Here is a 23,763-nt window from a genome sequence, read left to right on the forward strand (position 1 = left end):
TTTCAGTCCCATTTTTAGCGAAGAAAGGTAGAGCTGATTTAAAAGTTCTTTGGCCTCATCTATCCTATCAGCTATTAGTACAATATCATCTGCAAACCTTAGATGGCTAAGCTTTTCTCCATTTATGTTTATGCCCTTGTCGGTCAGTTTTGCCCTTTTACATATATATTCCAAAAGCGTAGTGAACAGTTTCGGCGATATGGTGTCCCCCTGGCGTACTCCACTTTGTATCGGGAATTTCTGGGTTTGACGATCAACCACTCTAACACTGGCTGTTGCGTTTTGGTATATGCGTTTAATTATATTTATATACCGATAGTCAATTCGGCATTCTGTCAAGGCTTCCAACATTTTTTGTTGATTTACGGTGTCGAATGCCTTTTCATAGTCGACAAATATTAAAGCTAGTGGTTTATTATATTCAGTGCATTTTTCTATAAGATTTTTTATTACCAGTAGGTGATCGTTTGTTCCATAGCCTTTTCTAAAACCCGCCTGTTCTATGGGCTGATAAAATTCCAATTTATTTTCTAGTCGTTTCGTAATTATTTTTGTAAATAGTTTATAAATATGTGAAAGTAGACTTATGGGCCTGTAATTCCTGAGGTCGGTAGCATCCCCTTTTTTATGAAGTATGATAATTTCTGCGTTATACCACTGGGTTGGTGTTATTGCTTCCTGCAAACATCTAGTGAAGCATCTGCCACTATTTCATCGCCTCCGGGGGACTTATTGTTTTTCATTTCTTGCACTGACCTTCGAACTTCATTGGGTGTTACGTCCGGTAAAATTTCAGATCCCCGATTGATTATCTTTGGTAATGATCCACTCCGGTTACATTGTTCTTCTTTGTATAGTTGTCTATAAAAACTCTCTATCGTGTTCATAATTTGAACTCTATCCTCAATGATTTGCCCCTGTTCATTTCTTAATTTGTGGACGTTTTTTCTTCCAATGGACATGCTCTGTCTGAGTACTTTAAAGCTTTTGTTTTCTTCTATTACTCTAGTTATTTCCATCGTATTGTATCGTCTCACATCTTTTCTAACTTCCTTTTTAATTTTCTTATTCAAAATTCTTAGTTCATTTTGGTTATGATCCTGATTTTCCTCTTTCTTCTTTCCTCTAGAAGATGTTTTGTGTTGTGGCTTAATTTTTTGTTGTTTTCAGGAGGAGGACAGTATTTCTTTTCAGCTTCTTTCAATATTTGAGTAATATTATTGTTCATTTCATGGATGCTGATATTCTCTAAGTCGTGTGTATCCAAACTAGTCTTAATATTTTCTTCGTAAAGTGTTTCGACCAAAATATACCCCTAGGTATTTGTTTCTTTGGCAAATAGAATCTCTGTTTCTTCCAGCACCGGTGGTTTTAGGTCTTGTAATGCAGTATTGTTTGTGAAGTTGATGATTTTTGTTTTTGAGCATTGGCTGTCAGTGTTTCTTGTTTACACTAGTTATCAACTACAGGACTGCTTGCCTTCTTCCTTGATTGAAACCGCGAATATGCCCCTGACGACGACTGCAATATCGTCGGTAAAATTCTTTTGTGGACAAATTTTTAAGAAGATCATCTACCAAGGTTGCCCAAAGTAGAGGTGACAGAAATTTTCCTTGTAGACAGCCTCCACCTGCTCTTGCTTCGATGATTGCGTTACTAGTGGATATTACTATGTGATTCTCCAGGGATGCCCTTATCACAGGTATGTATGCCTCGTCTACTCATTGCTTTAATGAAAGAGTTGAACATTATTAAATGCCCTTTCAATATGTAACAAAGCGGCCATTTATGAAAATTATTTAATTAGGTTACCATGGGAGAGAAAATTAAGATCTCCTTAGATGATGTGAGAGTTAAGGACTGAACCTTGTGGGCTAAAAATATTCACTTTTACTTCTTGCAACCACTATTTTTCGTTTTTCTTTTAAATATTTACGGAAATGAATCTATGAACGGTGGGAAATTTACCAATTGTCACCCTGTATAATAGCATTATATTTTGAATATTCTATGTAAAATGTTAAATAATTACTTAAACTGTATGATTAAACTTCATTAAATAAAATGTGCTTAGTTATTTTATCATGTGTTTGTCTTCAGATATCCATTCTGCGCATAGTCTGGAAACCATTTGTATGTTTAGATAAAGCAGTATCTAACATTTTATTCTCCAATATTTCTTACAAACGATATTCTTTCTTTCTTGTACTGTGTTTACTTGCGTAGTATTCCACGTAACTATATGTAGCTACGAAAAACTATTTTTTTACGAAAAACTAAACTAAATTTATTTAAATTTATTTATTTTACTAAGTTGAAAAACATTTAAATAAATGTTTTATTCTTTTTTCGTTGCCAGTGATTTTATCATGTTAAATTCTAAAGATATTCGTTTTCTCGTAGTTTAAGTTGTAATATAATATTTTGTGGAAACATTTCTATCAAATTGCCATAATGAGTGTTTAAAAAAATGTTTTTTGAAATAGTTTTTGAGTTTATTTTTTAGATCTGGGCATATAATGGCTAGTAAACAGGTGTTGAAGATATCACTATATAATCATCACTATCACTTATATATATATATATATATATATATATATATATATATATATATATATATATATATATATATATATATAACATCATGATTTAAAATCACTTGCACTTAAAAAAGATTAAAACATTAATTTAAATATTTTTTAACTTCATAAATAAATTCAATGATTTATTGATTAATTTTGTAATAACCCCGATAAAAACAACAACAAAATATCTTGAAATATAAAGTAAAAAATAATTAAAGTTTTAGTGAAACTATAACATAACATTAAAATATGAATATTCATAGTAAATATCTTAATCCTTTGATATTCTTACCTCACAGATTCACGAACAACAAATAATACCAATTGCACAGAATGAATATTCATAACCAAAAGTTCTTATTTATTCTTTAAACAATTAAAAACCCAATATTTGTAACTTCTTATGGGACAAATACACACAATGTTTGGAAAAGTTTTTAAAATCCCCGCCCATTGTGATGTCAGAGCTTAGGTAGTCCATTCAGATAACGAACGAGACTCTAGTGTGCTAACTAGGCGTATTTCGACATTCCAAAGGCCCGTCGTTGAGTTCTTGCTGCTCTCTTTTTATACTGTCAGCGTATACACAATTTTTCTTAAAGGGACAGGCGGCTTCTTGCCGCACGAGATTGAGAAAAAACAGGTCTGTGATGCCCTTAGATGTTCTGGGCCTCACGCGCGCTACACTGAAGGAATTGGTGTGTCCTTGCTACACATTGTAACGAATATTTTGCCTACCACATAGGGTATTATTATAGGAGGTTAAAAATTGGGGACCGAAGTTACTGGGGGTGGAGATAGGGCAAGCAAAATAAACTAAACTTATGCGAATGGCGCTCAGACTTTATTTGGAGAACTAGCTCGTGGATAAGTGAATGGCAACTGGGTTGAATTGAGCAACTACAAAAATGAAACAAAGGGTACTTACATGAATCTCCTGGACAAATGGCCAAACAAAACAACAAGAAGGACCTCTAGGTATTTAAAATGGACGCCGCTTCGAGGAAACTTCCTGCTGGATGAAAGAAAAGATTCTTCCGTTCTAAAAAACACAAAAGAGAGGTTAGGAACTTTTTTTTAATAAATCAAAATGATTTAGGGAAAAAAATTAAACATTTATTACTGTCTCACCACAAACAGTTACAAAGTAAATAGTACAACAATACTATATTAATAGTCACAAAGGTAAATACAAAAATAACAAAGAGAAACACTTACTATGTCCTATCCAATTACAACATCTGTTTACAAGTTGGAGATACTACAAAACTTGCAAATGTTACTGGGCTATAATTTGTAGCAGAAATAAATCATTACAAATAAAAATTATCTTTTTAAGGTGAAACTGTGCATAGAGGTTAACCTTTTTCTAAAAAACAAAACAAAATCTAAAATATGGTTAGATATTTATTAGATGTCAAAAATAATAAAGCTAGCTGTTATATGTCAAAACTAAAGCTTAAAACTGAGAACAATTAAAATGACAGCTACACCACGACCTAAGACATTTAATTTTAATTATTACAATTTCTTTAATTGATATGAAAGCAAATTATTATTAAACATGTTAATTTTTACTTTGAAAGTTCAAACACAAAAGTTGGATTGCACTAAATTACTTTAAATTTTCTGGGTTTAGGAACTGGAATTTAAACTCTCTGGCACTCGAACAAATTCATCTCCATACTGTGAAAGATGTATTGAGACGGCTTTTTAGGACAAATACAAATTTGAGGTTGAAAGTTGGGGCACTGGAACACAAACTTTGGAAACTCGGCTTCTTAAGAAACAGGAAAATGGAACATGTGGATATTTTTCAAAGTTGTTGTAGGCGACACAAATCTCTTAGATACTTAGAAACATAGAAACAGTGATTACTCTTCCAAAACTGACACATTACATAGAGTATAATTCACTATTTTTCAACAAATTAGCCAGTCTTTTCCTACTAAATTAAACACGTCTGCTCATTATGGCCACCCTTTCAAACCTCCTGCGTAACTATACATACTGCATAATTAACTGCCACTTCATACTAGATTTCCATGAAAAGGGACGAAGAACGAGAAAACATAACAAATTCGAAGTAAAATTTGGACTAACCTGAAGCCAACGCTCTTGACAACGGCCTCAGCGAGAGTGAGTTAGTTCTTAAAAATCATTCGCTTAACTTGGTATAAACAAAACATATAAACGGGAATATTTATTTGAAACGCAGAATATTAAGCGGCTTCGATCAAAAGAAAATACCAAAGAAATAGGCGTCCGTGGTATAAAAACAGACTCTAAAAATGTGTTTATATCAACTCGGTGACGCAAAGAGAAATTGAAATACACTTAAAATATTCTTCGGTGTTTTAACATATACCAGGGGATTTCAATATTGTTACACTTATTTATCCCACATAGGAAAAGTCCATTGACGAAAGAACAACAAATAGCATTCTGTACACCAATAGAAAAAATAAGCAAGTGCAAGAAATATTTGAAAAAGAATACAGCTTCCAGTAACCCAGTTGACGCTAGCCTAGTGAAACAACTAATCAAAAATGTTGACCACTTAACAACTAAAGAATTAAACAAAATTAACGAATTTATTAATGAAAACTACGACATTTTTGAATCCTAGAAATCTACAGGGCGTACTAGTTTAGTTCAACATAGAATTTATACTGGAGATGCAAGACCAGTTCGTCAAGCGCCACGGAGATTGCCATTTGCTAGACAAAAAGAAGTTGAAAACATAATACAAGACATGATAAATGCTGATATTATCGAAGAAGCTTCGGGCCCCTGGTGTTCACCAGTAGTCTTAGTAACTAAGAAAGATGGATCTACTCGCTTTTGTGTAGACTACAGAAGATTAAACCAAGTTACACAAAAGGACAGTTATCCGTTGCCACGAATAGATGATACACTAAACACTCTATCAGGTGCTAAATGGTTTTCTACCCTAGATTTAAAAAGTGGCTACTGGCAAGTAGAAGTACATCCTGATGATCGAGACAAAACTGCTTTTTCAACTGGCCGTGGTTTCTACAGGTTTCAGGTTCTACCATTTGGTCTGTGTAATGCTCCAGCTACGTTTGAACGTCTAATGGAGATGGTTTTAAGAGGACTTACCTGGAAAACGTATCTAGTATATCTTGATGATATAATGATTATGTCCAAAACGTTTGACGAACATCTGAAAAACTTAAGCGAGGTATTTGACAGATTGAGAAATGCCAATTTAAAGTTAAATTATAAGAAATGTTCACTATTTCAAAGAGAGACATACTATTTAGGACATATCGTTTCAGTAGAAGGAATTAAAACTGATCCAGAGAAGATTTCAGTTATTAAAGATTGGCCTAAACCAGGAAATAAAAAGGAAATTTGAAGTTTTCTTGGACTGCTCATATTACCGAAAATTTATTAAAGATTTTGGCCGCATAGCTAAGCCCCTTTATCGACTAACCTAAAACAACATTGAATTTGACTGGACACCGGATTGTCAAAATGCTTTTATAGATTTAAAAAAATGACTTACAACAGCACAAATTCTAGCTTATTCACGAGAAGATGGCAAATTTCTGTTGGATTGTGACGCATCTCAGCATGGTATTGGCGCAGTATTATCGCAAGAACAGGAAGGCGAAGAAAAAGTTATTGCATATTTTAGTAAAACAATGGGAAAGGCTGAAAAGAATTATTGTGTTACCAGAAAAGAGCTCCTAGCTATTATAAAAGCCCTAGAACATTTTCATACTTTTCTTTATAACAGAAATTTTATAGTTAGAACTGACCATAGCGCTTTACAGTGGCTAATGAATTTTAAGAAGCCAGAAGGACAAGTGGCTCGGTGGATAGAGAGACTCCAACAGTATAACTTAGACGTAGTACATAGAAAAGGGCGTCTCCATAACAATGCCGATATTCTTTCTAGGTGACCCTGTTTGGAACGACAATGCCAGTACTGTAAAAGACTTAAAGATAAAGAGAACATAACCGAAGAAGTAAGTCTCCAGGTAACCACAGTTATACAGGAAGAAGATAATGATCAGACTTACCTGGAAAACCTTAAAAAGAGTCAAAAGAAAGATGATGACTTAAAAGTCGTAAGAGAATGGCTTAAAAATGGAGTAAGACCTATTTGGCAGGAAATAACCAAATACAGTGGAACTATAAAAGCGTACTGGGCTCAATGAGAATGTCTGTATCTTTCCAATGGTCTATTATATCGGAAGTGGGAAAGTCCCGATGGAGTACGTATAGTTCAACAAGTGGTACTGCCGAAATCACACATTAAAAGTGTGTTGCAAGAACTTCATAGCAGCCTTTCTGGAGGACATTTTGGAGTCAAAAGAACACTGGCCAGAGTTCGAGACAGATTTTACTGGATCAATAATTGTCGCCGAGATGTAGAAGATTGGTGTAGGAAATGCGATTTATGTAATGGTAAAAAGGCCCTAGAACAAGAAGTCGTGGCAAAATGGCACGATATCTTTCCGGAGAGCCTTTTGAACAACTTGCAGTAGATATTCTTGGTCCACTTCCGATGACAGAGAGAGGGAACAAGTACTTAATGGTAGCAATGGATTATTTTTCAAAATGGCCTGAAATTGTACCCCTTCAAAATCAAGAAGCGACTACAGTAGCAGAAGCATTTATAACACACGTCGTATCAAGACATGGAGTTCCTTTAGAGTTACATTCTGATCAAGGACGAAATTTTGAATCAGAATTATGGCAAGAATTAATGAAAATCTTGGGTATTAAGAAAACTCGCACTACGCCTTTCCATCCTCAATCAGACGGAATGGTCGAAAGACATAATAGAACTGTTTGTCAATACCTTTCAATGTTTGTCTCTGATAATCAAAAAGATTGGGATAGTTTAATTTCTCTATTCCTGTTAGCCTATAGAAGTTCCGAACATGAAGCAACTGGTTATTCTCCATCAATGATGATCACCGGCAGAGAAATGAAGCTTCCTCAAGATCTTATTTTCAGAAGATTGCCTCCCTGCGAAGAAGAACGTTCATCCCCGACCTACATTGAAAATTTGAAAGAAAAATTAGAAAAAGTCTACGAATTTGCTTGTAAAAGTTTGAAGCTTCAAAGTGATAAAGCCAAGGCCAGGCTCGACATGCATGCTACTGGTACAACTTTCGCAAGAGGTGACCCAGTATGGTTATACAATCCCACACGTAAGAAAGGACTTTGTCCGAAACTTCAACGAAACTAGGAAGGCCCGTATACCGTCCTGCAGAAAATAAATGATCTAATCTATCGCATCCAGTTTTCAGCTAGATGTAAACCCAAGGTAGTTCATATCGAGAGACTAGCTCCATATCATGGAACTGATCCACCCCGTTGGCTTCAATCGATCCCCGATAGTCCAGTTATTCGAGGCGAATAACTATAAAGGAGATAGCAGTGTTACGAAAGATTTATCCCACATAGGAAAAGTCCATTGACGAAAAAGAAGAAGTAGTTCGAGAACATTCAAGATGACATCGAAAATTCTTAAAATGTGTAGTGAAGTTTGGAACGTCAGAAAATATATAATTATATAGTTGTCAGTTAGTTAAAAAGTATAGTAATATTGTTGGTGTTGAATAAAGTTAATTTTCAAGAAGTGTAACATTGTTCGACAACATTCAAGATGACATCTTGAATGTTCTCGAACTACTTCTTCTTTTTCGTCAATGGACTTTTCCTATGTGGGATAAATCTTTCGTAACAATATATACCAAGGAATTTACAAATGCTACAACATAAGCCAGGTATTTGACTAATTGCTTCGTTAATATATACCTATACGTTTTTTGCAGAAAAAAATTAAATGTTTAATATACTTTTTTTTCTTTATAGTTATATGGCTACGGGCCCTTTAAGGCTCAATCGCCGATCCACTGATATTGCTCATTTATTTTACAATAGTTTCATATACCTAATAATAAAAATTTTTAGACTTATTGTTTATTTACAATGACATTTTTTGTAATACAATTTTTTCTAAAAAATCCAATTTTAGGAGTCATCTTCTTTGATGTAGCCACAAAAAATCCCAAGATTGTATTAGACGATAACAATTATCTTATTTATCGAAAAGACACAAACAAGACTGTCTGGAAGTGTTGTCGTTATTTTAGGTGTAAAGAAAACCGTTGTAAATCGACTTTGGTTACTACTGGGCGAATAGTTACTGTTAGCGCAGATGTGCACAATCACCCCCCTGATCCACCGAAGATAGAAAAGTTTAAAAACATGCTGTCGCAGTATGTAAAAATTATAAGAGAATAATAAAATTTGAAGTACATTCAGTCATGTTTTTATTACTCCTTTAAGAATTATTAAACCACGAATTTAAGAATTCAACAAGGATTTTTGTAATAGCCGTAGACATATAACACAAGATAGACTGACTGCGGCAATACAATCCAGGGACGGCTCGTGAGTACAGGATGGTGAGGCACACTAGGGTTGATTTTGTGAAGTCATAACACATGGTCAATAATTTAGGTTTTAGTTGACTTATATCAAAAATATTATACTACGTTGTTAAGGTTTTTAATAGATCATGACTGTGGAAATTATTTTGCAAAAAACCTATCGATACATTTCCGAGTAGACATTACAGATATTTTCTAGCGAAAGCAATGTGGGCCAAACTCCGAGAACTAAAACTTTACAACCAGGTGTCAGGTTGCAAAAACGGAAATTTTCGGCTGGTTTTATACGGAGCCTATTTTAAAGTATTAATGTTTAGTATGTTAAGACTTAAACAGACAGTGTGCTTCAAATTCTTATATGTGTGTGTATGTGTGTATTATATATGTATGTGAGCTTATTATAATAGCTCCAAGTTTTAGGTATCATATATTTCGATGTCGGCACTAAGAATCCAAAGATAATACTAGACGGTCACGAATTTCTCATCTACAAGAAAGAAGTCTCATCAACAATTTGGATGTGCAATCACTACTTCAATAAGAGGGCGGTTAGGTGCAAAGTAAAATTAATAACCAGTGGAAGGATCTTAAACTTTTACGGTACTCATACACACACGCCATCGACAAATAAACAGAGCAGATTAAAAAATATGCTTTCACAAAGTGTCACTATTATAAGACATGAAGATTTACCACCTAGCAATCGAAATACGATTTAATTATTGTAGTTTCTAAACATTTGAAAATTTTATCTATAGTAAATCTTTGATCCATATATAATTAAATATGTATTAGTCCTACATTTAAACGATGTTTCTTTTTGATGTTTAGTAAATAAATTAATTCATAAACCATAAACTGTTTTCTAAATTTCTAAATTTACGTAGAACCAACGTGAACTGAAATTAAAGTTATGAATGCACTTTACAGGATTGATAATTGGTGGGATTACCTCGCTGAAATTATAGTACGTTAATTCTGTGGAGCTCTAAAACATGCCCAAAATATTTTTTGTGTGACCAAACTAAGAGAAATAAATAGGATAATGCTTGACTGTACGAAAGACGTCCGTTGAGGTCTTTCATGAAGTCATGGATTAAGATTAACGTGGACACACCAACTTTTGGCTATAACAACATTTTGGCTTGAGCTAAAAGATTTCATAATTTAATGCCAGTTACATCAGTAATCGTAGTTTTCCGTCTTTGTTATATCTAACATGCACCGCTCCATTGACCTTTGTGTGACATTGAGTTTTGCTATTATAGTGTATTTTTAGTGTCCAAATTTCGCAGCTGTATGTTATGATTGATAGTATACACTGATCGAATACTTTTTTCTTCAGGTGGAGTGGCAATCTGAATTTAAATCCGCATTTTTGCCAGAAGAGGTCCAAGCCAGTTTCATTCTTCTGTTGATTTCTGGGAGTAAGGAGCCAGATTTATATATTAATTGTCCCAGGTATACATACTCGTCTACTCTCTCAAGTACAGTGCTGTTGGATATTACAATACATGCAATACATCTTGGACATCCACTAGCTCGTTGAGCATGGTTTTTGTTTTTGTCAAGTTAATTTTTAGGCCAACTTCATTACTAGCTGCATTTAAGTCGTTTATAAGTTCTTCTAATCCTGCAGGATTATTAACAATCAGAACGATGTCGTCTGCAAATCTTAGAGGGCTAAAGTATTCTCCATTAATAGATAGACCTTTGTTCTGCCAGTTCATTTTGCTGGATATATTTTCTAGAGTTGCAGTGAAGATCTTTGGTGATATTGCGTCTCCTTGTCGGACTCCTCTGGTAGTGGGAAATTCTGGAGTGTTTTAATAAATTTTTACCTTAGCTTTTGCTTGTCTGTATATATTTGCCAAAGTTTCTATATACGGTTTGTTTATGCCTTGTGGAATATATAGAATCGAAAGCCTTTTTGAAATCTATTAAGGTTAATGCTAGCGGTATTTCATTAGCCCTACTCATAATCTCCTGAAGCGTATGGATATGATCCAAGGTATTGAATCCACTTCTAAAGCCAGCTTGCTGTCTTGGCTGTGCAGCATTTAATGCTTTTGTTAATCTGTTGTTGATGATCTTTGTGAATATCTTGTATATGATTGGTAGTGGACTTATAGGTCTGTAGTTTTTGACATTCTCTTTGCTACCATTCTTAAGAATGAGAATTATATTTGCTGTATTCCAGTGGTTTGGTATGCATCTTGATCTTAGGCAGTTCGTAAATATGGGAAGGACTATATGTTCTTCGGGAAGGACTTCTGGTACATCTTCTTAGTTACTGATTGCTTCTTTAAGTGTTTCAGGGGCTTTCTATAGTTTGCTGTAGTTGTCTGCTGCTTTTCTTATTGTCTTATAATTTTTCTTGTGTTCGATTGCATTCTCTACCAGTCTTTGATTGTATTTTTTATGTCTTCCTTAATACTTATATATATATATATATATATATATATATATATATATATATATATATATATATATATATATATATATATATATGTATATTACATTATATACGTATAATGTATAATGCTACTTACTTTCATTTCCCTTCTTTGTTTTAGCATTATTTTGGTTTTATTATTCAGTTTCCTATGTTCGTTTTGTTGTTGCGGTCCTCCGATTTTTTTGGCACTATCAAGGATGATTTCAATTAATTGAGAGCTATCAATTTGGTCGTGTTATCGTTCATCAATTGTCCTTTGGTAGTGATCTGAGTTTTCTTTTAGATTGTTAAAAAATTATACCAGTTACTGATCGTTTTATGAATAATTTTTTTTTTTTTTTTAGTTTTAGATCTAGAACAATTTTTACTTTGACTAGTCTCTGGTCACTGCCTGTTTGAAATTTATTTATTACACTGCTCTTTTATTGTAGTAATCTTGTTGGTTAAAATGAAGTCAATTTCGTTCTTAGTAGTTTTATTTGGTGCTACCCAAGTCCATTTTCTGTTCGATGTTTTCTTAAAGAGTGTATTGCAATATGCATGATTTGGTAGTACGCAAACTAAACCAGTCTTTCTTCTCTTTCATTTTTCTCACCGACTTCATACTTTCCCATGACTTGTTCCTTGTCTTTTCTCTTTCCCACTTTATTTAATGCTTTAGTTATGTTATTTTAGAGTTCCTCTATTTCTTCGTTAGTGTGAGTAATCTTTGGGGCGTATATTTGTATAATTTGTATATTTTATATCCTTGATAGTTGTAAGGTTAACCTAGCTACTCTAGATTCGTAGCACCCTCTGCTTCCTGGCTTGATCACGAAAGCTACCCAGTTCAGAGCCATTGGGGCCTACGAAGAATGAAAGCCATGCCTTTCACCCCCCCTCCTTCCGCTATATAATATACTCCAATAATATGCCATATATTGACAGAGATTACGCGACATATATCTTCGTGGACGTAGGAGGTAGGATTCGTTGGCAGAGCTGGCTAACTTTTTAGATCAGCTGTGACCCATTCGTCACTATCAGTTAGGTATTTACCGGAGATTTTATTATATTATATACATATAATAAAATGACGTTTGTAAGTCTCATTAAAACTCAAGTATATATAATTAAACTGCGAGAAAAATAGTAAAACCTTTTTATTTTTGGTTACAAACAATCGTCAAATAGGGTGCGTTCACAAATTAAATATTAAGCAAGGAAAACAGCGTGGACTATGGAATATTAATTATGCAGTAGTATGCTCATTAAATTCTTTGGTGTGTCAGGTACTTTTTTATTTTATTTTAGTATTTTAGTTTATTATCAAGACATAGTTTTTTTTTTATTTAGCTTGCAATATCTTTATAAGAAAATTTCTGAACGCACTATTAATATTTGACAATAAAATGTTTATGGTAGTCCTAAATATCTCACGTCTTATTTTAAAGTAGGGCCTATACGCAGAGGTCAGCGAAGGAATAGGTCTCAGCCAAACGAACAAAATGACATTTTACGCGCCCATTACCAAGAAAGGATTCCTGTGCCTGAAGGACATAGACGTAAGAAAAATTATTTACGATGCCGTCAATGTTCTAAAAATAAAATTAGAAAGGAAACATCTTGGCAATGTAAACATTGTTACGGAAATCCACCTTTATGTCCGGGGATATGTTTCGAAACATGGCATGAGAACTGACACTAGAATTGTATTATTTGTATTTGTTGTTTATGACATGTATAAATAAATAAATTTTGCTAGGAAATATTTTGATAATTATTATTGTCTTCTCCAAATATAAATTCCTACGGCAACAACACCATAGTTTGACAAGACTCTTCTTTTTTAGAACTGACTGGATATCTATGTGATGCGTTTTAGTTAGAAAGCAGTTCGTTAGTAGGGTGTAAAGTGTTGTTTGCTGTAGTTTAATTATTTTAAATAGTGATGTAGCTGTTCGTTAATAGAGTGTAGACTGTAGAGTATTGCTTGCTGTAATTAAATAATTTTGAATGTGGATGTGGCGTCCGTGGGACAATTTGGTTGAAAACATTGCGTACGATAACCTAAAGATGATAAGAATATATTTAAAATCTTTATTAGAATCTATGGAAATTAACAAATTAAAAAATACAGACATAATTCTGAATAACCAACTAGAGACAAACTGTTCTCCCCTCCTCAACTTATTCAGTTAAAGACTAAAAAGTGTAAACACATACCAGAAATAGATCACTTGAGAAAGACACTTTGTCGAAACAGCTGTAGTGATAATAAATTTTGTGGAAATTTTGAAAACAGGGGTTATCAGTATTTTATTTAGATTTTTATGACGAAAAATATTTGTTGCTCTCAAAAACTATACTTATCTTAAAACATATTTTTCTAAATTAAATAATTTCTAATTTACTATGTAAACTGATTCGTATTAAAATTGAGGTTTTTTTATAAACTTAATTTTTTTTAATAATTTTTTATGTTTAGTAATTATTCCAAATTATTAAGTAAAAAATTAGTTAATTCAAAAATGTGTCAGTGTTTATGTGCGTGCGCGTCCAATAGATAACCCAAATAAGCAGTTACAAAAAGGGTTATAACTCAGAAACTACTAAAGGTATAAAAAAAATTTTGACAAATTTTTAAGGTTGTCATGTCGATAATAGTTTTCCAACAAAATTTTTTTTTATTATTTTACAAATATGGAGACTTACCTTAGGAATGCAAACTTTTTTTTATTTAATAATAGACACTTTTATCTACATATTCTCAAATTTTCATCCTTACTTTATTTTTCTTTTGGGTCATAGTGCTCTTTGATCGGGCTACAAACGATTTTGTCGAACTACTCGAATATAAAAAAGTGTAAGTTTATTGAACAAATAGGTTTTTAATTAAATGTTTTCTGTCTCTGACCTAGTACGAGGTGGTGGTACTGACGAGATGGATAAGGCGGATGTGGAAATTTTGATGTTTCTTACCGTATATCTTTTCCTTAGAATCGTATGTTTCCAATACCTTCTGTTTCGTCGTTTTCGGTGTTTTAGATACCAATACGTCGTATTCAACGTAATGCCATACAATATTCACCGTTGCTGCAAACTAATTAGGACTTTGAGCTAAAGATATTTAGTTTGACAACATTTCGTTTCGTCTATATTGGCTATAAGTTTTCCTGGTCTATTCAGTTTCAAGATAAGTCCGATGTAAACACAGTGTTATGCGTGATCGGTGGGTATGCCCTGTCGTTATCGTAATATTAAATAGTTCCAGGGATATCACCTTTTACAATTTTAACAGGGTCGAAACCTGTTTTGTAGTGTTACTCAACTCTGTGTAACGAATCTCCAAATTACCCGCACGTTCTAAGGCGTGTTTATGTTTTGACGCTTATCTTGGAAGCGAATACAGTATAGTGTATGCAAGTGTTCTGTTACTTAAGCTTTTAGTTTGTCATTGAAATGTTGTAATAACTAGTTGTGTTGTAGGTTTAATATATTTTGATATGGGTATAAAGAATCCAAAGATAATGCTAGACGATTATGATTATCGACTATATAGAAAGCTAGAAAAACGAACGGTATGGTTATGCTCACAATACTATTCTAACGATAAGGAAACGAGATGTAAAAATAGAATTGAGACTACAGGTCGAATAGCTTATGTAAGTGGTCGGCACAATCATCTACCAAAGAAGAAAAAGGATCGATATAACAATATGTTATCTCAGATGGTTACTATTATAAGAAAAGAATAATATGTATTTTTTATATAATGTTCATGTTTCATAATAAAAGTTTTGTATAAGCTAATAAGTTTTTAACTCGTTTTCTCTTGTAATCGGCTGAAAATTTCGTTATTATTTTTATCATCACCATTGTATTATTCTACATAGGATTTGTGTTGTTTTTATTTTCTTTATTTGCATCTTGATTCTATTTTAAAAATAAATTTTATTTAAATCATCGTCATCCCAGAATATCTGGGAATAAAGCAGTGGAGCAGCAATATACTTTGATCTATCTTCAACTTTAACTTTCAACTCTTCAGTATTTATATTTACCCTCAGTTAATCTGCGAAAAAATCATTGATTTTACGTAAAAATTTGCATTAAATATTAATTCTGTGATTCATAGTTTCTTCTGATTCTACAAGGCCGAATAACAGATCTTTCTATTGTAAATGTACGTGTTGTTTATTAGACATTGAATCAAATCATGGAATTTTCAACCAACATGAACGACCAATCAATCAAATCGTCTCTGTCTTATACTAATTGCATTTCCAGCATTAATAATCTCTTATATGGGAGAAGCAAATGGACACATAAACCGTAATGCAAGATTATCCTTAAAAAGTTAATAAAATCTTTTTTGACAGTTGCTCCGTACGTGAACCTTCTGAAATAGATTTCATTTTATTATAGAAATGATCATTGTATATAAAAATTCTAATTATATTTATTTTTAGGAACAATTTACTTCGATGTTGGTCATAAAAATCCTAAAATTATCGTAGATAGGAATTCGTACCTTATGTACAGAAAACTTCCTGATAAAACAGTTTGGTTGTGTACACAGTATCATAAGAAAGATAGATGCAAAGCAAAAGTCATGACACGCGGAAGGCAAGCTATCATTATCGGAGATCATAACCATCAACCTACGTATTTGAATGTAAATAATATGACTTCTCAAGTTGTGTCTGTCAAAAAAGCTAACAATTATGAGGAGTGTGTTCAGGAATGGGGAAAACTAAAAAGATGAAATGCATCATTTATAAGAGTTTCTTAATTAATTGACGTATATCTAATGCTACCAATAACACGATCTCGTTCTCTGATACTATTCTACTTTTTTTCGTATGTATTTATTTCTTGCAGGTGTCCATCATACTTTATTCTACATTCACAACATTCTTATTTCGAAGTCTCTGCTTTGTCTCCCATGTGATGTTTATTTTAGTTTTTATTTACAGTCTTTTAACACTTATTTTAATTTATTTTTAACACTAAAATGTAGTTCATTTATAATATTTTCTTACTTAGCGCTACAAATTTATGTATTAGACTAACCCTGCAGACTACCACATATACACACACATATATAAATATATACATATATAATATATATATATATATATATATATTTATATATATATATATATTTATATATATATATATATTTATATATATATATATATATATATATATATATATATATATATATATATATATATATATATATATATATATATATATATAAAGGGTGTTTCTTTGGGAGAGTAACGCATGTTAACTGACAAAAGGGGACATTGATGCGATCTCAAAAACCCCATACTTAATGGATCTTACTTCATTAATAACAAAGCTACTGGGTGTTTATTTATTTTGCCCACTTCTTATTTAATTTATAATTTTTTAACCATACTGTATATTTTCTTCATATTCGGCACGGGAATATACTTTAAGGTGTCCAATCAATTAATTTATTTATAATTATCAGAAATCCAGATATCAGAAATCCAGAAATCCGGATTGAAAAATATTGGAAAAATATTCCGACCCAAAAACAGCAATCTGTATATTAGATTTTTTTAAAATAGGATTCTTCATTTGAAAAGAAGATAGAAAACTAAATTTAGTGGTATATTTTCAATTTTCGGCAAAAATTTTTTTCTGGTAAAATTCTGCATTTACCATAATTTAATCTAAATTGGTATAATGTTAACATTTCAGAGTAATTTTGTGTGCGACAAATTCATAATTAATATTCATTTTCAATTCATGAATAAATATTAAAGAGTCCCCAAAAAATACATAACGAAATTACTTCAAAATTAAAAAAAAAAAAACAGTGAAAATTTGCAGAAAAATAACTATTTAAAAATAAGGTAATTATTCAATTTGACTACCGCCAAAAACGTCGTATTTTTGAAATATTACATCTGAATAAGCTACAATAGAAAATGTAAAGAGAATATGCCGTAATATTTTCAAATTTTATTAACTTGTTGTGAGGTGACAATGACAGGATCTTTTTGTTGAACAGATACGATGAATCTCACTGTCAAACATACTGAAAGTTCTTTCATTGAATAATCTTGAATAATTCTTGAATAATTCATCCACATTGAGTCATTTCTTGGTATTTTCATACATTATTTCTGTACTAAGAACTAATAATATGCCTTATCGATCCTGCAACGAAGAATATGCGGATATGGTAATATTTGTACGGCTTTTGTGATGGTAACGGCAGAGCTCCTAAAAGAGAGTATGAAATCCGGTTTCCTCAACGAAGAATACCCAAAATTCACCAGAAGTGGGGTATAAAATCTCAGGACCTCACACGTTTGGGCAGGGCAAAATCCATTTGCAAGGCAAATTCACGCGCAGCATAAATTTTCTGTTAATGTGTAATGGTTCAGCATATTTGATAACAAATTAATAGGACCATATATTTTCCTTCCACCCTAACCGGCGAAGTTTATTCAGATTTTTTAGAAAATGTTTTACCACTACTGCTACATCATGAAGGTATCAATTCATCTGAAATATACTTTCAACATGATTGTTCTGCATTACAAGCGCATAGTTCGAGATTTTTTATCCAACAATTTTCCCAATATATGAATTGGTAGTCACGGTCCTCATGCCTGGCCTTTACGATTATGTGATTTTGATCCTATCGATTATTATGTTTGGAGATATTTAAAATCTAAAGTTTATGACGATGAAATAACTTCTTGAACGGATTTAAGATGCCTTTCAAGAAATGAAAAATAACCCAGACAAGATTAGGAATTAAAAAAATAGAATATTATGATTATTAGAGTATTAAACCAGGACATATAATTAAAAGATTTTCTCCTTTTAAGGAGTAATAACTGTATCGTGTGTATAGCACTTCTTCTTCTTACGATGCCTATCCGTTCCGGATGTTGGCGATCAACATGGCTATCCTAACTTTGCTTGCTGCTATTCTGAATAGTCCGGTTGTCGATGTATAAAACCACTTTCTCAGGTTTTGAAGCCAATATATTCTTCTTCTCCCTGGTCCTCTCTTTGCAAATACCTTGCCCTGAAGAATGAGTTGCAACAAGCCTTATCTCTGTTTATTCCTCATAACATGGCCAAGATATTCTAGTTTGCGCTCTTTGATGGTGTTAATAATCTCGCATTCCTTGCCTATTCTAGGTAGAACCTCAACATTAGTCACACGATCCACCCAAGAAATTCTTAAAATACGTCTGTAACACCACATCTCGAATGCTTCGAGTTTTCTTAAAGAAGCTTCGGAAAGTGTCCAGGCCTCTACTCCGTATAATAACGTAGAAAATACATAGCATCTAATGAGAGATATTTTGGTAGCAAGTGGTAAATCGTAACTTCTGAAAAGAGACTTCATCATTATGAACGCCGATCTCGCTTTTCCTATGCGTTGTTTTATTTCACTGAAGTGATCCCATTGGCTGTTAATGTTGGTACCAAGGTATGTGTATATGGTATGTCGTCGGCATATCTAATGTTGTTTAGACGTATTCCGTTGACTAATACGCCTTCTTGTAGTTCGCCTAGCGCTTGCTCGAAGATATATTCAGAGTATATATTAAATAACACCGGGGACAGAATGCATCCTTGCCTCACTCCTCTATCTATGGAGACTGCCTCTGTCAATTGGTCATCCAATTTAATATTGGCTGTTTGGTTGTAATATAAATTATAGATGATTCTTAAGTCCCTATCATCTAACCTCACTTCTTTCAAGATGTTTATAAGTTTATCATGCTTTACTCTATCAAATGCCTTTTTGTAGTCGATAAAACAAGTATGCACATCACAGTTAACATCCCTGCATCTTTGCATAAGCGCTTGGACAGCGAATAGAGCCTCTCGGGTGCCTAAGGAATCGCGGAATCCAAACTGCGTCCATGATACTTGTTTCGCATTTTTTATATATTCTGCCGTGTATCACTTTCAAGAACGTTTTAAGTAAGTGGCTCATTAGGCTAATTGTTCTGTAGTCTTCGCATGTCTTGGCATTTACTTTTTTTGGTATGGTCACGAAGGTCGACTTTAACCAGCTTTGGGGTATTTTTCCAGTTACGTATATGTTGTTGAATACAGTTGTTATTCATTTTATTCCCTGTTCATCCATAAGTTTTAGGAATTCTGCACAAAACTCGTCAGGCCCTACCGCTTTACCATCTTTAGTTCTTTTAATAGCTGACGTGACTTCTTCAATGGTAATCGGGGGTCCTGTTTGGCACTCAGTGTCTTCAATGGTATTCTGCCTTTCATCTGCAAAAGTTACTTCCACATAATTCTTCCAAGTGTCTAGTTTTTCTTCCACAGTTAACAGTGGTTTGCCTTGGTTATATGCCAAACACCCAACTCTTCTAGGTTTGTATAAGCCTGCGGCTTCTTTAACTTTTTTGTGCATATTAAATGAATCGTGTTTATGATGCAATTGCTGTATTTCCGCACACTGTTTTCTTAGATGTGTATCCTTAGCTATTCTAATAGCTTTTTTGATCTTTTTATCGATTCTTTTGTATAATGACATGTCTTAATCTTTGAACTTTCGCCTCTCTTCCATCATATCTAGAATCTCATTTGTCATCCACGATTTCTTCTTTATTTTTGGTGGTTTGAGAAATTTCTCTCGTATGTCTTTTGAAACTGTATGTAACTTTTCTAGCTTCTGGTCCATTACATCCGATTGAATAACGGTATTCAAATTGTTCTGTATATACCGCTTTACACTATGTTCTGTGTGTTGATCTTTTAATAGCTTGATGTCGAATTTTGGATTGACACTACGTCTAACAACTACGTGTATAGCACAGGTTCTTTAAATATCAGTTTTGCCATTTTCATACTATATTGGGGTACACACTCTATTTTTTAAGTCTATGAATGTTCGATGAATTTCTCTGTTTCTGGATGCTTTCTTCTGTATTACTTGTTTAAAACAAAAAAAAACATTATCTTTACAGAGGCGGCCGGCTCTAAATCCACCTTATTCTTCATCTTGATAATGACTATATTCGTATAATCGTAATTTTCAGTATTTTTCGTGTCTATTTTTTGGCAGATGGATGAAATATGCACTATTTTCTATTTGCGTATATTTCATATTAATTTCAAAGACCTTTTTAACATTTGAAAAAGTTTAAATGATTTTTAATAAATTCCGCAGGGATATCTTCTGAACCGCAATCTTTACCATTTACACGACTCACCGCTTTTGCCCAAGTTTTCATCAATATTTACAGTATTATTATTAATATTATCATTTTCCAAATATTTTCCTCGTTCTTTTGCCAATAACATTATATATTTGGTTATGTATTTCTATTACTACTCATCGAGATATTTTGGTGTATTTTTTGTTCCCTACGAATAAAGGTAGTATAATGATTGATTTTTGTAAGGTTACGTTTTAGTAATAATAAATATTTAAATATTAAATTGTTCTACTTAGTTATTATTTGTTATTTATTTCTGTATTTAACGTCAGTTGATAAATGATTGTAAGTTACGAGAACATGTAATAAACCAGCAAAATAAATTAAAATAGATTTTCTTTCCTTCTACTATTTATTAGGTTTTACGAATATTTATGATTAATTCAAATATTGGTAACACTCGCATGCTCTTGCTAGTATGAATTGAAAGATTCTGGTCCATGCTTGAACATTTCAGGTCGAGCTAGCATAATTATCTTATCTAAATCTACACTAAATATAACTTCATTAATTGTGTTAGTTTCATTAACTTTCTCCGCAAATTCTTTGTATAATGTCCTGCTCTCTTTGACTAGTTTGTCATGGATTTTCAAAGTATTACAAATATCACAGTCTTCAAACAAATTATCCTTATTACGGTTTTGCAAATTAAAGTTTTTACAAAACTCACACTCCTCATTGCCTATTCTTGCAAAAGAAATTCTCTGTTCTTTCGAGATACGTTTGTACAGTTTATATGAAACATCTGACTTAAATTGTGAGTGTTTGATAATGAAGTCTCCGTTCATAAGTTTAATATTCAAATCATTCGATAAATATCTAGTTTTGGGAGCATGTTCTCTTCTGTAGTGTGGTACTTCAGGATGGAAGGTCTCAATGTGATCGATTATAGCTTGGTGAGGACCCTTACTCACTGGCAGTTGCCTGCCTCTAATGCTCTTTTTGGGTGTTATTGGCACAAAATTCATTGGCTTAAAAAAATAATATCAATTTGCCTTTGAAAACAAAAGTTTGTTTATTCCGTTTACTGTCAGTTGAGATTTTTTGAATAATTATTTATAATATAATAATTATTAAAGTTTTCACTTTAAGATGCCGTATATATTAAAAATAAGAAAAAGTATCCCAAGTTAAAATTTATAGAAAATTATAGAATGAAAACATTTCACGTGAACCCATTTATAGACCACTAGCGGCGTGCGAGCAGGAAATATCTAGGCATGTACATGTCCACGTACATTTACTGCACAGAGGTTAGAGAGATTGGTTAGATAGATGAGAATGGCAGGTCAATATAGATCTTCTATTTTGTGCGAAAACGTTTAGGTCATACGTTTTCATACTAAATCTTATCTTATGTTAATATATTTTAGGATTAATACATTATTTTGTTGTGTGAACTAATATTATGTTTGTAGGCAAAATGTATTTCCAAAAATCCAGGTTTGAATCACCACTAATATCCTGTGATACGGTTATATCCTGTGAAAATGAAGACCAAAGAATACACAAATTAGTAGACGGTAAGAAAAATCGTTGTGTTGTGTGTTACGCAGTTCTAAAGAAAACAGATGGAAGACTTGTTGCCATGAACAAATGTCCACGTTCAAAATGGCGGTGCGAAGGATGTAAAAAGAATTATTGTATAGAGTGTTTTTTCGAACAGCATATTGTGATAAAAGAAAACGAATTTTGATTTTTATATTTTTAGCTATAAGATCGTTTTTCTGCTGATTTGGTCGATAAATGTGTTCTTTTTTGTTTTCCGAATAAAATATATTTTTTTTGTGTTTCCATATTTCTTATTTTACCGTATTCTAACAACTAACATAAATACTGAACCGGTGCCGGCGCATTTCAATCGATTGCTAGAACTGTGCATTGAGAGATAGACTGCTGCTTTGGTGGTCTCTCTAATAATCGCTTCCCAGATTTTTTCGGCTCTCTTCTAACGCAATTCTTGGTAGGTCGTGCTCCTCCATTCTTTTTACATGAATGTACCATTCTCTTCGTCTTTGACTAGCCTATCTCAATATATATTATACGACGCATTGTTCGCTGATGATCTTGTTTTTTATCCGGTTTTCCCTGATATTTCTCTTTGAATCTTCATTTCTTTTGTATCTAGTATACTTTTTGTTTTATTCCCGAGATTCTATTCCAAAGATTTTATAAATTTTAAGTTTGCTGTTTGTTCGCATGTGTAAGTTATTTCACACAACATCCTTTAGAACTGATCACTGGGAACGCTTTTCAAAAGAAATGGAACATGATTTTTACGGTCTGCAAAAGAAAATATGGCGCTTCGTAAGAGGTCAAAGAACGGAGGTAAAGGAACTAATAGAACCAAAACACATAGAAAAGGACACGTGGATTGTCTACATAAAAAAGCTCTATGCAGAGGAAGAACAAACAACCCTGGAGAGGAAAGAGGCAGGTGTGAATTTTGTTATAGTGGGAGAAATGATTGAGAGATTGATTGACAGCAGGCTGGACTAGTGTACACAAGTATATCAATGCAGTGATCAAGAAGAAAGCATAGGCAGAAAGACACCTAAACCAAGGACAAGGGTATTAAGGGAAAGATGTTGTAAGTTGTGGCAATACATTTTGATACCAGGCGGCGAAAAGTGAGTTAGACTGAGAAAAGGAGGAAATGGCTGGCTGGGAGTGATGCCGTACTAAGACCGATGAAGGTCTTCAACGCTCTACCTGGAACGGGGTTCCTCTAAAAAAAGTCAGTTTTTGGAATTAAAAAAGGGAAAAAAGGAACAGGAAGCCTCCTTGCTGACAGTCTGTGGATAATGGAGGTAGAGCTTCGGAAGTTGATGCTCAGTCTTACAGCGGCCATTCCGCTTCCGGATCGCTGGGTGATAGAGGAGGGCCTGGTTTAGCAAGTAGGCGTTCTGCGTAGACTCAGCGACAAGAGGGTGTTTTAAAGTACCTCGGAAACTATCGCCTGGGCTACGAAGAATGAATCCTGCACTAAGGTTAGTCAGGCGGCGTCCTGGACTGGGATGTCTTTTGAAGATTCCAGACCCCCCTCT

At 33.2% G+C, this 23,763-nt stretch overlaps 1 protein-coding gene across 30 annotated transcripts in view; it reads left to right on the top strand.

Moving 5' to 3' along the window:
• LOC140445580 (uncharacterized) overlaps nt 1-23,763 on the top strand; it is a 538,348-nt gene that overhangs the window by 263,282 nt on the left and 251,303 nt on the right. The window contains exon 5 of one of the 30 annotated variants that reach the window (XM_072537715.1): nt 15,935-16,245. The exons of 25 other annotated variants lie outside the window; for them this stretch is intronic. In XM_072537715.1, the coding sequence (XP_072393816.1) occupies nt 15,935-16,230 (296 nt within the window). In that variant the 3' untranslated portion in view covers nt 16,231-16,245. Of the gene's footprint in view, nt 1-8,607; nt 8,892-9,445; nt 9,792-14,951; nt 15,236-15,934; nt 16,246-22,134; nt 22,509-23,763 lie in introns of those variants that run through there. 4 more of the 30 variants (XM_072537713.1, XM_072537721.1, XM_072537726.1 and 1 more) reach the window with 4 other exon arrangements.

This window comes from Diabrotica undecimpunctata, chromosome 7, assembly GCF_040954645.1.
Source record: "Diabrotica undecimpunctata isolate CICGRU chromosome 7, icDiaUnde3, whole genome shotgun sequence".
Taxonomy (NCBI): domain Eukaryota; kingdom Metazoa; phylum Arthropoda; class Insecta; order Coleoptera; family Chrysomelidae; genus Diabrotica; species Diabrotica undecimpunctata.